Source organism: Mixophyes fleayi, chromosome 1, assembly GCF_038048845.1.
Source record: "Mixophyes fleayi isolate aMixFle1 chromosome 1, aMixFle1.hap1, whole genome shotgun sequence".
NCBI lineage: Eukaryota > Metazoa > Chordata > Amphibia > Anura > Limnodynastidae > Mixophyes > Mixophyes fleayi.
In genome coordinates this window covers 4,387,354-4,402,326 of record NC_134402.1, presented here as the reverse complement: position 1 = coordinate 4,402,326, position 14,973 = coordinate 4,387,354, and the positions used below count along the sequence as shown (strand labels likewise).

The following is a 14,973-nucleotide window of genomic DNA, read 5'->3' as shown; positions in this document are numbered from 1 at the left end:
GAAGGTTGCACATGAGGTACAGGACATATTGGATACCCCTCAAAGGTTAATGTTACACTCTCCTGTTATAGAACAAAGTCCATCTTAAGTAAAGGGGATGTTGCTGGAAATACCAGGTTCCCTATGGACCAGAGATGGACAGGACACTGGACTGATGGCAAACGTAGCCCCTGTCATGGTCAATCTAAAAAGTGGTAGAATAGCTCCAAAAATCCCACAGTATCTATTAAAACCGGAGGTGGAACTAGGGGTATATCCTGTTATTGAGAGGCTGTTACAACAAGGGATTTTAATTCGTACATCCAGCACAGCAAATAGTCCCATTTTCCCTGTGAAGAAGAGTGGGGGGAGGGGCTATAGATTAGTCCAGGACTTAAGGGGAATTAACAAAGTTGTTGAGAGCCAATTCCCTGTAGTGCCGAATCCAGCTGTCATCCTCATGCAGATTCCACCGTCTGCCAGTCATTTTACTGTCATTGATCTATGTTCTGCTTTCTTTTCAGTCCCTCTTCACCCTGACTGCCAATACCTTTTTGCATTCTCCTACAGGGGAGTGCAATACACATGGACCAGACTTCCCCAGGGGTTCATAGACAGCCCCAGTATTTTCTCCCAAGCCTTACATGACTGTTTGCAATTCTTTCAACCCCACAATGGGTCTGTTCTAATTCAATATGTGGACGATTTGTTGTTGTGCTCTGATTCTTTTATGTCATGTTTACATGATACTAAATTGTTGTTGCTTCATCTTTCACAAACAGGGCACAAGGTGGCAAAGGATAAATTACAGCCATGTCAGACTAAGGTCAAATACTTAGGACACTGCCTCACTAAGGGGCTAAGACACCTGACAACCGACAGAATTGAGGCCATACAACACATGACCCTGCCGCAGAGCCAGAAGCAGATTCGTACTTTCTTGGGGATGTGTGGATACTGTAGGTCCTGGATACCGGGTTTTTCTATTCTGGCATTACCATTGCAGGAGCTAGTCTCTTCCTCAAAACCAGAACGTGTTGTACACACAGAAGAGTCAGAGCAAGCGTTCTTTAACCTTAAAGATAGTCTGACTAGAGCACCTGCATTGGGAATACCTGATTATGAAAAGCCTTTTGAGCTATGTTGTACAGAAGCTGATGGTTGTGCAGCAGGTGTCCTCGCACAGAAACATGGTGACGCTAGCAGACCAGTAGCATACTACAGTGCACAATTAGACAATGTGGCAAGATCACTCCCAACATGTCTCAGAAGTGTAGCAGCAACGGCTCTTCTGGTGAGTAAGAGCGAGGACGTAGTATTAGGACATAATTCAACTATCTATACACCCCATGCTGTATCAGCTCTGTTAAATTCAGCCCAAACCAGACATGTTTCTTCAGCTAGATTCACAAAGTGGGAACTAGCCCTGATGGCACCCTCAAACATCACCATCGAACGATGTAGCACCTTAAATCCAGCTACATACCTTCCGTATGTGTCTCTAGAGACACAAAGGGTGGGAGGTGAGGAGACCCTGGTTGATGATGAGTTAGGCAAGAATACTGACACGCATGACTGTATGGAACACCTGAATCAGACCTTTGCTGCAAGGCCCGACATACGTGACACCCCCTTAGAAAATGTAGATTTTACGTTTTATACAGACGGAAGTTGCCATAGACAGACAGAGACAGGAGAGCTATGTACTGGTTACGCTGTCGTAGACGACCAGGATGTGGTAGAAGCTGAACCCCTTGGTCCACCTCACTCAGCCCAGGTGGCGGAACTAGTAGCACTAAGGAGAGCGTGTGAATTGGCAGAGGGTAAATCAGCCAATATATATACTGACTCTAGGTACGCCTTCGGGGTAGTGCACGATTTTCGGGCCCTTTGGTGTCTTAGAAACTTTACGACAGCAGCAGGTACACCAGTAGCACACTCACAACACATAAAAGGACTTCTGACAGCGAAACAGTTACCCAGAACAGTAGCCGTCATAAAGTGCAAAGCCCATACCTTTGAAGAAGACCCAGTGTCATTGGGCAACAACAGGGCAGACGAAGCAGCTAAATGGGCAGCAGGGCAACCTATAACTGTATCGACCGAGACTATGATGGTTTTTCAGACATTAGACATGCAGAAATTAATTGAAATGCAAGATTTGTGTTCCCTGCAGGAAAAGGCGGTCTGGAAGGCGAAGGGATGTGGTCAAGAGTCCTCAGGACTCTGGAGGGATGGACAAGGTAAGCCTGTAGCTCCCCGAACATACTATCCAAGCCTGGCTGAAGCAGCACACGGCCTGACTCACCTGGGTAAAGAAGGTATGTGCAAACTGGTGAGAGCATACTAGTGTGCTCCCGGATTTTCCTCTCAAGCTGGTAAGAAAGCAACGTCATGTCTTACTTGTTTGAGGAAAAATGTTGGGAAAACTATTCCAACTGAGCCATCCCACATCCCTCCTACAGACGGGCCTTTTCAGGTAATACAAATTGACTATATCCAATTACCACCGTGCAGGAATCTAAAGTATGTGTTAGTGTGTATTGATGTGTTTTCCGGTTGGGTAGAAGCATATCCGGCAGCCACTAATACTGCTGTGTTCACTGCAAAGAAAATTGTACAAGACTTTGTGTGTAGGTTCGGTATCCCTAGAATCATTGAAAGTGATAGGGGTACCCATTTTACTGGTGATGTCTTCCAAAATATGTGTAAACTAATGGGAATCAGTAGCAGACTTCACACCCCTTACCGACCACAAGCCAGTGGTAAGGTGGAGAGAGTAAACGGTACAATAAAGAACAAACTGGGTAAGATAATGGCTGAAACTGGGTTGGCATGGCCTGAGGCTTTGTCGTTGGTCCTCCATAGCATTCGAACCACTCCTAGACCTCCTCTTAATCTGTCCCCCTTTGAGATACTGTTCGGACGACAACCTCATTTGATCGTGAGTCCACAAGACGACTTAAAGTGTAATAATGAAGTGACTGTACAATATCTTATAAGAATGAGTAGACAGCTGAAACAACAACAACAAAAACTAAAAATGCTGTCACCTGGTATGCCAGAGACGAACTGTCATGATGTTGAACCTGGAGACTATGTTATGATCCGCAATTTCTTACGTTCAGGTTGTTTAACAGACCGTTGGGAAGGCCCGTACCAAGTGCTGCTGACCAGTACTACATCACTGAAGGTTGCAGAGAGAGACACTTGGGTCCATTCCACCCACTGCAGGAGAGTCCATAATCCGGAGAAAGTGCAAGACAAAACTCAGACCGACGACATAGAGCTGTCACTTGTGAGCCTGTTCCGGGAGACCTAAAGCCTGCAGTTGAGACACGTGAACCAGAGACGTTGCCTCAGAACTATCTTTCCAGCGATGGAGTGGTGGTTTTTGTTTTTCTTTTGTTCCAGGGTTTTCCTTGTTTTTACTTTTTCTAGGACATTCTATTTTTGTGAAGGAGGATGGAGGACGGAGGAGAGTTCTGGGAGTGATACGGATGAAATGGAGGCCGAAGAAAAGTTGATAGGATACTCTGAACAGCCCATTATCAAACTTGGTCCAGGGGTTATGAAAAGGTCTGCTAGCTCAGGAACTCGGAGGCAATGTGAGGGGCTATTGTCTGATGAGTATTGTATCTGCAAGTTCTGCAACTCCCTAGTTGAAGAGAGATGCATCCAACGATGCCAGTCCCCCAGTACTCTGAATATAGGCGGGCATCCTTTGGAGGATTATCACTCCCTGGTGGGTAAGGTGCTAAACCAAACCGAGTGTTGGGTGTGCTCTCACGTGCCTCAAGGGCAGCATAACATAGGACTAGTGCCATTCCCTCTAAACATATCCGAAGTACTCGAATTAAGGGGTGGGAGGCCCATAGAAGGGAGGTACAATAATACTATGTCCCCTAGTCTGATGCGTCGACAATACTCCATAGGCAGATCTTTGCTGTGCCTAAGCATATCTCATGCAAAGCGCCTGGAGAATTGGGAGGCTGACCTATCAGATCAGACAATGGCTCGCCACACTCATTTTAGAGGGAGACTAACAAGGTCACTACTAGGCAGGAATGTTGATGGAGGTCACAAATTAGGGCGTATAACCAAACATAAGAAGGTATCCATTGGAAGTCTCTACAGATAAATGTAAAAATGTCATTAATGCCGACACGTGTCTAGAGCAGATGGAGACACTAGGCATGGGTAGTTTTATCAAAACTCTGTGTGATATAATTAATGGGCATACTGTTCCTTATGTTCTCCCTGAGGATGTGTATTTTGTTTGTGGAAGAAAAGCTTATTCCTGGGTAACTCTGAGTTCCAAGGGCTTGTGTTTCCTAGCTAAACTGGTTCCTGAAATCATGACTATTACTCATGAAGAAATGGTAGATATTCACAAGACTACATCACCACCATACATACACACACAGTATGAACACCGTGGCAAGAGAAATATGATTCCTGGTGAGGAACCCATAGCTACAAAGTTGATTAGTGAAACTGCTGGTTTCCAAGTTATGGTTGCTCTAAATCTCACCAGGACCGCTCAGGGAACATTAAACTTTAAATATATCCAAGACCTAGCTAAATTAATAGATAATATCACCGAGATGTATGATGACACTTTCAGGTATACTGGAAGGGAGCTACAAGCTTACAAGAAGGAGTTGGTGCAACATAGACTGGTACTAAATTATCTCACCTCTATGACTGGTGGGTACTGTGTGACACTGGCCACCCAGTTCGGTGTCAAATGTTGCACGTACATTACTAATAATACTGATGACCCTAAAGAGGTTATAGACCGGAAGATGGATGAAATTTTGCAGCTGAAATGGGAATTTCGAAAGAGCCATAATTCTTTGTTATATGAGGTCGGGGAAAAGGGGGCGGGTTGGTTCTCATGGTTGAACCCAGCAAAATGGTTCTCCGGTCTGGGGGAGTGGGTACAGGAAATGATTGCGAGTGTAGGTAAGCTCCTTCTCCTTATACTGGGTGTCATCTTAGCAATTGGTTTAGTTGTCAAATGTGTTCCTACTGTGTTGAAGTGTGAAAAATGGTCTCATAGGAGTGACACTGAGAAAGAGACTGAAAGGGTGGTACCAGATACCGAGATCATGGTCTGTGAAGAAGTATTGTATAATCCTGAACTTGAAACGGTGTTTGGGTGATAGTTTAGTACACTATCAAAGGGTGGAACTGTCGAAGTCAGCAAATTGGATAAAGTCATTTCAATTAAAGTCTAGCAAACTTGGTTGTCTTTGTCTGAAAAAATGCATATGGTAAGCATCGGCGTACAAGGGCACGCTACGGCGTGAAAGGGCGTATGCATCCACTACACGTGGCAGCAACAGTAATTGGTCTTTTACCATACATTCGCACAAACACACATACTTATAAAATAGTACACATTAATGGTAGTTGCAACACATAGTCAGTTATGTCGAAATATAGTAGTATTTATATGTTATATCAGAGTTACATGCATATTAGTGAAATACACGGAACGGGTTGAAGGAATAACATCATGAGTGGTATCATAATGAACCTTGTTACATATCCTACTGTTTGGTTCACTCTGCGAGGGAATCGCAGAGTGCATACACAAGTTATGAATGATAGGGTATTATGAACTACTTAAGACTAAGGAATCCTAGCGGGAAGAGTAGAGCATACCCCCTGCAGAGATGACCCCCTCCTTTGGATTCCTTAGGATGAACCAGCCAATGATTGACGACCCCTTGGACATTCCTGAGACCCGGACCAATAGATGCAAGCTATACCATCTTCATTGTATTACTGTATTTGATTGTGTATATAAGCAGCAGCTTGTGATCCAGAGTGCAGACATCTTGTCCCCAGACTTCAGGATTGAATGACTGCACTGGATCCAGAGCGCCTGCGATAAGTAACGGCTGTATTTACTATTACTTCGCTTGAGCATATATATATTCTATTATTTGCGAATAAATCTCTGTGCTTTGGAAACACAACTCGAGGTTCGACAATCGTTATTGGTTAGCGACAATACGCACATAACATCACCTTGTGAGGTTTCTTAGACACAATTTTGTAATATATCCAATTATAAAGCACAGCTGCTTTTTCTCCCTGAAGTATGTAGAATTCTATGTGGGACTGTTTGGCTATTTTTGGGGAAATATGAGTATTTCTAAGGATCGGAGATCCTTTACTAGAAAGCAAATTACAAACTAACTTCATTATTAGGGTTCGGTACAATGATCTTGTGCGGTTTAGATGACTTCACCCAGGTAAATAATGTTCAGCAGTTTATAGATCTTTAAGGTATTTATTATGATATGTGTTACAATACATACATAGTGCGGGATAACTTCATGCAAGTTCAGCACATGCAATTATACTTGATAAGAAGAAAACATAACGGATGTACATGTAAGAACATAGATTGTTATGTTGTATAGAACATACAGAAAACAGCACTGACAGGTCATCTACTGTTATCTCTGTGTGAGGGTTACTCACATGTTCCATGTAATCACATGCCTGTAATGTCCTATAGTCAGACAAAAGCGTTTCTTTAATTGCACAATAATGTTCATGGTAAAGCTATATATGTAATTAACCCTTACACTACACACTTGTTTTACATATTATAACAGTGTTACTTATCCTGTTTGTATTATAATAACACAGTGTAAGTTTGCAGGTGTCCGTTCAATTCTTATTTTTAATTAATATTGCCCTATTGATAATAGGATGACTTTCCCATGATATTCATATTTGTGCTGTGTTACAGTTGGAGCAGATCTGATAAAAGCTTACTGTACCTCCAGAACGGCAACACCTTACTATGAGTCACCTAGAACGTGACATTCTCAGGGTCAGTAGTCAATATTGTCATTAGTCTTCAATTCATTGATCATTTGCTTTGCTTGTGCTCGTGAGACTTTTTCCTTTCCCAGATATGGATACCCTGCACCACAATCAGTCAGGTTCTCCAGAAGATCCTGTTTTGGAATCTTCAGGTAATGTTGGTTGGGGAGATGGAAGGCCAATACCAGGTGGTTCCACACACTGAAGGTTTTATCATTTTCATGGCTACAACGACCATATGTGAGAAACTGATCATAGCTCTGGTAGCAGTCTTTGAAGACAGAACCATCTTCAGAAATCTTCACTTTCAAATAAACAGAGGTGGATTCAGGTCTCCAGAACAAGGTTTCATCCTTCCAAAAGACAAAGGGCCGAGGTTTCGACATGCTGTGGACCTTGGGGAGGTCATTGAACTGGTCAGTATCAGGACCATGTACTACAATGTAATGAGCGATCTCCTGTTTGTAGATATCAGTGCCCAGAATCCTGAGCTGTGGTTCTCCATCCCCGCAGTGCTGACTCTTATACAGAGACAGAAGATCAGACAATGGGAAAGAGAATCTGAAGTTCCCATAACGAGAAGTTGTACTAAATGCCGGAGAGTTGGCAAATTGCTCCTTTATCTCTCCTTGGTACAGCTCAGCATCAGCTGGTGGTATCACCTCTCTTACCGCATCATAGGCCTCCTGATGAGCAGTCTCTGTGTCATCTGAAGAGACAGCCGCACTCCAACATAAAAGCTCATTAAATCCAGGTCTATTTCCACGTTGTTTTACTGTGAAACCCTCTTGGTTACAGATTCCACGCACAGAATCCCAGTCAGTGACATGCTGCAGGTGAGTGATAGGAAAGGATACCTGCATATGCTGGAAGTCATGAGGAGCAACGTTTGTAATTGTTTTCTTCATTGCTCCTCCACTGCCATCCAGCATACTCTCATCTAAGTTCTCTGAAATATCACTGATAGATAGGAGTTTCCCTTTGGCATAGTATCCTAGCTTTCCTTTCGAGCTTAATATTGGCTGCAGCTTTACCTTCTGATAGTTTTCGGTACCAGTTTCCTCTGCCATAGTTTCTGCTACTCTGTTCTAGACACTGTGTCTCCTCTTCTGTGTGTACAAGTGTTTGAGTTCTCAGCAGAGTCACAGATTATTATATAGCCCACACCCCACACCCAGAACTAGATCGAACTGAGGAAATGAAACTGAAAGTAATGTATTATGTTATATATGACATCATTCTACAAGTATGGGGGATGGGTGTGGAGAACCAGAAATTTCAGATTTTTTTCTCTCATAACTCTTTTATTTTAGCTCTCAATACACTGCACAACACACAAAATATCATAAGTTGTTTTTGGTTAAAGAGGTTATGATATGGACCTTTTTACATTTAATCCAAAAAACGAAGTCTCTTCAGAATATGTTCTTTATTTATGTATGCGCAATACAGACCATTCAATTCAAATAGAACAATGGCAAATTACAATACCTTAGCAAGCCTTTTTATCTCTTCAAACCACAAACTAATACGCAGATAAAAGCATCATATAAGACTTTTGACCAATAATATCTCTCCAAATATCAGGAACCATCAATATCTTCCCCTCGCCCCCCAGATATAGGCATTAATATAAGTTGATTTTATGATCTTACCTCATCTATCATGCTCTAACTCCAACGTCTCTTTATACCTCAACTTCCCTATTTATGGAGTGCACATTTCCTTTAAATATGTCTTTTCAGCAAACCTTTTGACATACCCTAAGCCGGCGGTTCCCAAAGTGTGCGCCGCGGCTCCCAGGGGTGCCGCGGCACTGTCACTGGGGTTCCGCGAGCCAGACATAGAAAAAAACAAAGAGCACATAAACTTACCAATCCGTGCGGCGCCGGGACCCAGCAGACTCCTCTCTCCCGCAGTCACTGACGTCGATATTCAGTGACTGCTGCGGGAGAGAGGAGTCTGCTGGGTCCCGGCGCCGCGCGGATTGGTACGTTTATGTGCTCTTTGTTTTTTCCTATGGCTGGCTCGCGGAAGAGGAGTGAGAGGGAGTGTGACTGCAGTGCAGACAGAGGGGCAGAGGAGTGTGACAGCGGGGCAGACAGCGGGCAGAGGAATGTGACAGCGGGGCAGACAGAGGGGCAGACAGAGGGGCAGAGGAGTGTGACAGCGGGGCAGACAGAGGGGCAGAGGAGCGTGACAGCGGGGCAGACAGAGGGGCAGAGGAGTGTGACAGCGGGGCAGACAGAGGGGCAGAGGAGTGTGACAGCGGGGCAGACAGAGAGGCAGAGGAGTGTGACAGCGGGGCAGACAGAGGGGCAGAGGAGTGTGACAGCGGGGCAGACAGCGGGGCAGAGGAGGGTGACAGTGTGACAGAGGAGGGTGACAGCGGGGCAGAGGAGGGGGGACATCGTGAGAGGGGCAGTGGAGGGGGAACATCGTGACAGGGGCAGAGGAGGGGGACACAGCGTGACAGGGGCAGAGGAGGAGGACATCGTGAGAGGGACATTGGAGGGGGACACAGCGTGAGAGAGGCAGTGGAGGGAGACACAGCGTGAGAGGGGCAGTGGAGGGGGACACAGCGTGAGAGGGGCAGTGGAGGGGGACACAGCGTGAGAGGGGCAGAGGCCGGGGACAGCCTGGCAGAGGGGGGGACAGCGTAAAAGAGGGCAGAGGAGGGGACAGCATGACAGAGTGCAGAGGAGGGGGACAGCGTGACATTGCAGAGGAGGGGGACATTGTGAGAGAGGGCAGAGGAGGGGTGACATCGTGAGAGAGGGCAGAGGAGGGGGGACATCGTGAGAGAGGGCAGAGGAGGGGGGACATCGTGAGAGAGGGCAGAGGAGGGGGGACATCGTGAGAGAGGGCAGAGGAGGGGGACATCATGAGAGAGGGCAGAGAGGGCAGTGTGAGAGAGGGCAGTGTGTCTGGATGCAGAGGGGGCAGTGTGTCTGGATGCAGAGGGGGCAGTGTGTCTGGATGCAGAGAGGGCAGTGTGTCTGGATGCAGAGAGGGCAGTGTGTCTGGATGCAGAGGGGGCAGAGTGCCTGAGGGCAGTGTGTCTGGATGCAGAGGGGGCATTTTTGCATACAACTAAATAAGTATTTCTGTCCTGACCTAAATACTTATTACATTTTTTTGACCCAACTACTTTTAAAACAGGACTGCTCAATAATTATTTTGGAGGATAATTATTTTTGCCTTGAAAAAATTTGGAGACTCTAAGGGTGCCGCGAACTGCAAAAGTTTGGGAACCACTGCCCTAAGCAAATGTCTATTAAGCAATAAAACAGTTTAATTTCCAATATATTTTATGCACATAGTTAACTCCTAACATTACTAACGTTATGTTATAACCAGTCCTTTATTCAACTTAAATTTTGTGTGAATTGAGCATCCATATCAGTTAAACCTTGGGGCAGACTTTATCTATTTCAGGGCTAATTAAAGGTTATGGTTGAATCTTATAGCAATGTTGTTGTTGTTAGTTTTATTTATTATTAGGCAGGAGATATTTTTGGCATTTTGTTTAAGAAAATCAATTAACAGAGATGCCTAGGGGGCATCGATAATGGCAGCATTTTAGACAGACTCTGTGTCTGGCATCTGAATCTATTGCCATCACACTCATTTTGGTCTCTTTATAGCCATCGTGTGTAGTCCTACAGGCTAGGACACAGATTGGGAACCGTTTCCTGATATATACAGACCCGGAGAACACATTATATCTCCAGAGTCCGGCCTCATTGGAGAGACCTAACAACCTCGCTCTCCCGCCAAACCATCAGCGCGCTCCTGGAAATGGGCTGCTGGTGCCTGAGCCGCAACCCTTGGAATACCCACTGTATCTATTACAGTAATCAATAATCTGTCCTCTTAACAGAATCCACTAACGCTGTTGTATCCTACCTGCCAGTGCCTGGGAGGCGATCCAGTCGACATCTGCTTAGTCTGGGCTGCAGTACACGGCGCTTCACTGTGTACAACTGGATGGTAAATCAGATGGAGATGGCACAGTACAAGATTACTAGGAATTATTTATTATTAATCAAGTGTTCAACACAAACATTTGCAGCACTTCTAGGCAGAGAATTGCTTTATAATTGGCTTGAAGTCAATGGTCAGTTCAAACGCTGCTGCCTCATTGTGCTGCAAAGCTGTTTTATTAATCAGGTTCACTTGAAAATGAACATTCTCCTGCAAAAGTTAGTCACTGTCTGAGTGTAGTTTCTACAATAACATACTGAAAAGTTAATAGTCTATGGGGACCCTAGGCAACTGTCCAGTGCACCCATGCATGAAGACAGCCCTGCCTGGCTACATGCAACACAGACATGGATTGAGACCTGGGGTGTGGAGTGCTAACTGGAACCCCACTACTGAAATTTCAAGCGAGATACTCTTAAGGAATACTGCTGTTATGTGCACTGTACTTTTGACTTTGAACAAGCATAAGTGTGATCTGGTTGATCTCTGGAGAAGAAACACACCACCATCTACAGAGACCAGCTCTCGCTCTTTGTAAGCCGTTTGATTGCTCAGAAACTGTCTATACAAATTGAAGTACAGCTGTGAACTTTGTCAGCGAACAGTGTAGGAGGCTACTACATAAGTACAGTGTTAATACCTGATAGTAAGATAATAAAGTATGGTTGCTTTTGTTCCTTCATCATCATCATCATTTATTTATATAGCACCACTGATTCCGCAGCGCTGTACAGAGAACTCACTCACATCAGTCCCTGCCCCATTGGAGCTTACAGTCTACATTCCCTAATATACACACAGATAGAGACAAGGGTCAATTTTGATAGCAGCCAATAAGCCTACTGGCGATATTTAATTTACCATATCTCTAATCTAACTAGAAGATCTAGGGTCTCACATTCATATATTCATATATACCTTATACTAAACTGTTAGCTCAATGAAGAATTGTTTACTGGATCTCTTACATTATATATGAAAATTTCATTGCACTCTTCTTCACCTATCTAGAAATATCTAATGTGCCACATTCCTGACTGAGCTGGGACATCTGAGGAAATATATTTGTATGTTCATGGTTAAAAAAATTCTATGTATGTGTAAGCTCTCTCTGGTGAGAGGACAATGTACAACTTTCTTTTTCTATTAACAGTCATGTTTTGGGCACACTACTCTAAATTAGAGATGTTCACTGACCCCTGTGAACTAGTTTTGGATCTGTATTTTTTAGAAAAATTGCTAAAATATGCTAAAATCACGTAATTTTGCTCTTTTTTTGTTCCTACAATATTATTAACCTCAATAACACTAATTTCAAGTCATTTGCAGTCAATTTTGACCATCTCACAGGTCACAATATTATTTTCATACACTTTCGGACAAATACTGCAGCGACCTGGCTGGATGGTAAGCGACAGAGCAATGACACAAACACACGGCAGTTCCTACCACATCTAGGACACACTGGCACACAGCAGTGGCAGAAAAGAAAAGTGGTGCAAGATGGAATTGTCCTTGGATCATGAAACCAGTTATGGTTCATTCGATCGCTCCACCCGTTTCTTGGATAACTGAGGTAATTCTACAGCTAATACATGGCGACGAGTGCTGACCCCCCTCCCCAGGATTCTTGCTTTTATCAGACACACACCAATCCAGGGTGTGCCAGACAATGCACTAAAAATAGCCAATGTAATTCACAGCAAAAAGTGAGTTCATCAGTGAGCTTCGAATCAGCCCCAATTCCCACAAAATTATAATCTAGTTAGGTACCTTTCATGTAAAGTGCAGATTACAAACACTTGATGAAACAGCAGCAAAGTGGGAGGTAATACATATACACGTCTATTTAGACATCCATGCTTACATTACTTCTGCAACCAACGTTGTTCGTGTTATTAAAACAGTTGTCTTTATACCATTCAAAGAAATTTAAAATAATCCTCCACTATTCTTTGGATGTTGATAGTTGATAGTAGGATCAGGTGAAGTTACAGTAGAGGTGTCACTAGTTCTGGTCAATTCTTTTACAGTAGACAAGACCAGATGTCCAAATGTTGTGCTGAGTCATCTGCATCATGAATGGGTGTCTAAGATTTTTGCTAAGCACACAACAGTATATAGCACATGTAGGTAACATTGGGAGGGCCAAAAGACAATTCCATCTTGCTGAAACTTAAAATGGTGGAAGATTGAATTGTCCTTGGGCCCTCCCATCCACCCTTATGTTGGATCTTAAAAAGGACATGCACATTTTAACAAACCAAGCACTTCAGGGAAAAAAGTACCACTCCTTGTGATTAAAGTGCTTGGTTTGTTTGGGCCCCCACAAAACAAGGTAACAATGGGCTTAAGGCATCTAAGGTAACAGTGCTGTTAATGAACTCTACTGTAGCAAGATGTTGTTGTTATCATCCTCAGCCTCATCCTCACCCTCATCAGTGTGTACATCACACATTATTAATTCATCACCGCTGGAATCCACCATTACAGAAGTCTCAGTATTTTCATGTAATTGGCGGGAAAGGCCTTCCTTGTGGAACTTGAAGTTAATTTTTATGTAGTAGCCTCCTACACTGTTCGCTGACAAAGTTCACAGCTGTGCTGAAAACTCTTTCCGAGTACACAATGGAGGGTGGGCAGCTTAAGCAGTGCAAAGCGAGTTGGTACATGGGTCTCCAAATTCCCTATTTTTCCTCCCAGTATGTAAAGGGACTGTCTGATGTGTCTATTTCTATGCTGTTGTGAAAATAAACCTCCACCATCTTTTGGATGCTGATAGTAGGATCAGGTGGAGTTACGGCAGAGGTGTCAAATTTTTTTGGTCAATTCTTTTAGACCAGACCAGATGTCAAAATTTGGTGCTGAGTCATCTGCATCATCCCTGGGTCTTTTGGGAAAGCTAAGTTTTTTTCTAGCAGCAGCTGAGTGAGAAGCTGAAGGAGGAGATGCTGTCCTGTCACGTAACACTTGAGTTGTCATCTTGCTCACCAGGAGCGCCTTGCATCTTTTCAGATCTGGGTCAGTTGGAAACAAAGAGAAGACATAGCTCTTAAACCAAGGATCAAGCACAGTCGCCGAAATGTAGTGATCCGATTTCAAGGTTTTGATAACTCTTGGATCCTGGCGAAGCGAATAAAGTACTTGATCTACAAGTCCGATATACTTAGCGTAATTACTTTGTTTAATCTCCTCCTTTAGTTTCTCAAGCTGATTTCCAAAAGTCTAATTAAGGGAATCACTTGACTCAAGCTAGCAGTGTCTGAACTCATTTCACAGGTGACTACTTCGATTGGTTTCAGCACCTTGCACAACACGGAAAGTATTCTCCACTGCACTTGACTAAAATACATCCCCCTCATTTCCTAGTGTCAGGACTTGTGGAGTAAGCGTGGATGGCTTTTCGCTGTTTCCCCATCCGCAGAAGTATATAGAGGGTGGAATTCCACCTTGTTGCCACCTCTTGCTTCAGTTGGTGGCAGGGCAAATTAAATTGCTCTTTCAGTTGCTGCAATCTCCTACACGCTGTTGCCGAATGCCGGAATATTTTACGGGCCACAGACAGCATCTCCTGCACATCCCTGTCATTTTTTAAAAAGCTCTGTACCACTAAGTTTATTGTGTGAGCAAAACAGGGAATGTGAGGGAAATCAACCAGCTGTAATGCTCTGACAATATTGGTGGCGTTATCAGAAATGACATATCCTGAAGAGAGTGCAAGCGGGATTAGCCATGTTGCAATGACATCCCTTAGTTTTTGTAACAGATTGTCAGCTGTATGCCTCTTAGTGAAGCTGGTGATACACAGAGTAGTCTGCCTCTGACAAATGTGACATACTTGGGTACATGCTGCTGCTGTTCCTGCTGGTGAAGGCGAATCACCAACCCAGTGGGCTGTTACATTCAAATAATCTTTAGTTTGCCCAGTTCCTCTTGTCCACATATCTGTGGGTAAGTGTATAGTGGGTAGAATGGCATTTTGTAGCCCAATAATTACATTTTTACGAACCTTCTGGTAGAGGTGAGGAATAGCTTTTCTAGTGAAATGGTGTCGTGATGAAATTTGGTAATGGGGACACAAGACCTCAAGTAACTGTCTAAAACCAGCTTCAATAATAGTGGAAACTGGACGCAGATCTAATACCTGCATAGTCG

General features: G+C 43.9%; 1 protein-coding gene across 1 annotated transcript; it reads right to left on the bottom strand.

Moving 5' to 3' along the window:
- Nucleotides 1-6,266: 6,266 nt before the first annotated feature.
- Nucleotides 6,267-7,995, bottom strand: LOC142103751 (uncharacterized). Its single transcript, XM_075187928.1, has one exon. It carries the CDS (start codon nucleotides 7,899-7,901, stop codon nucleotides 6,840-6,842), a length of 1,062 nt encoding a protein of 353 aa, XP_075044029.1. The 5' UTR covers nucleotides 7,902-7,995; the 3' UTR covers nucleotides 6,267-6,839.
- Between the last annotated feature and the right edge of the window lie 6,978 nt (nucleotides 7,996-14,973).

Bases quoted from the DNA above. Each gene is read 5' to 3' on its own strand.
- LOC142103751 (XM_075187928.1), bottom strand. From the start codon at position 7,901: ATGGCAGAGGAAACTGGTACCGAAAACTATCAGAAGGTAAAGCTGCAG.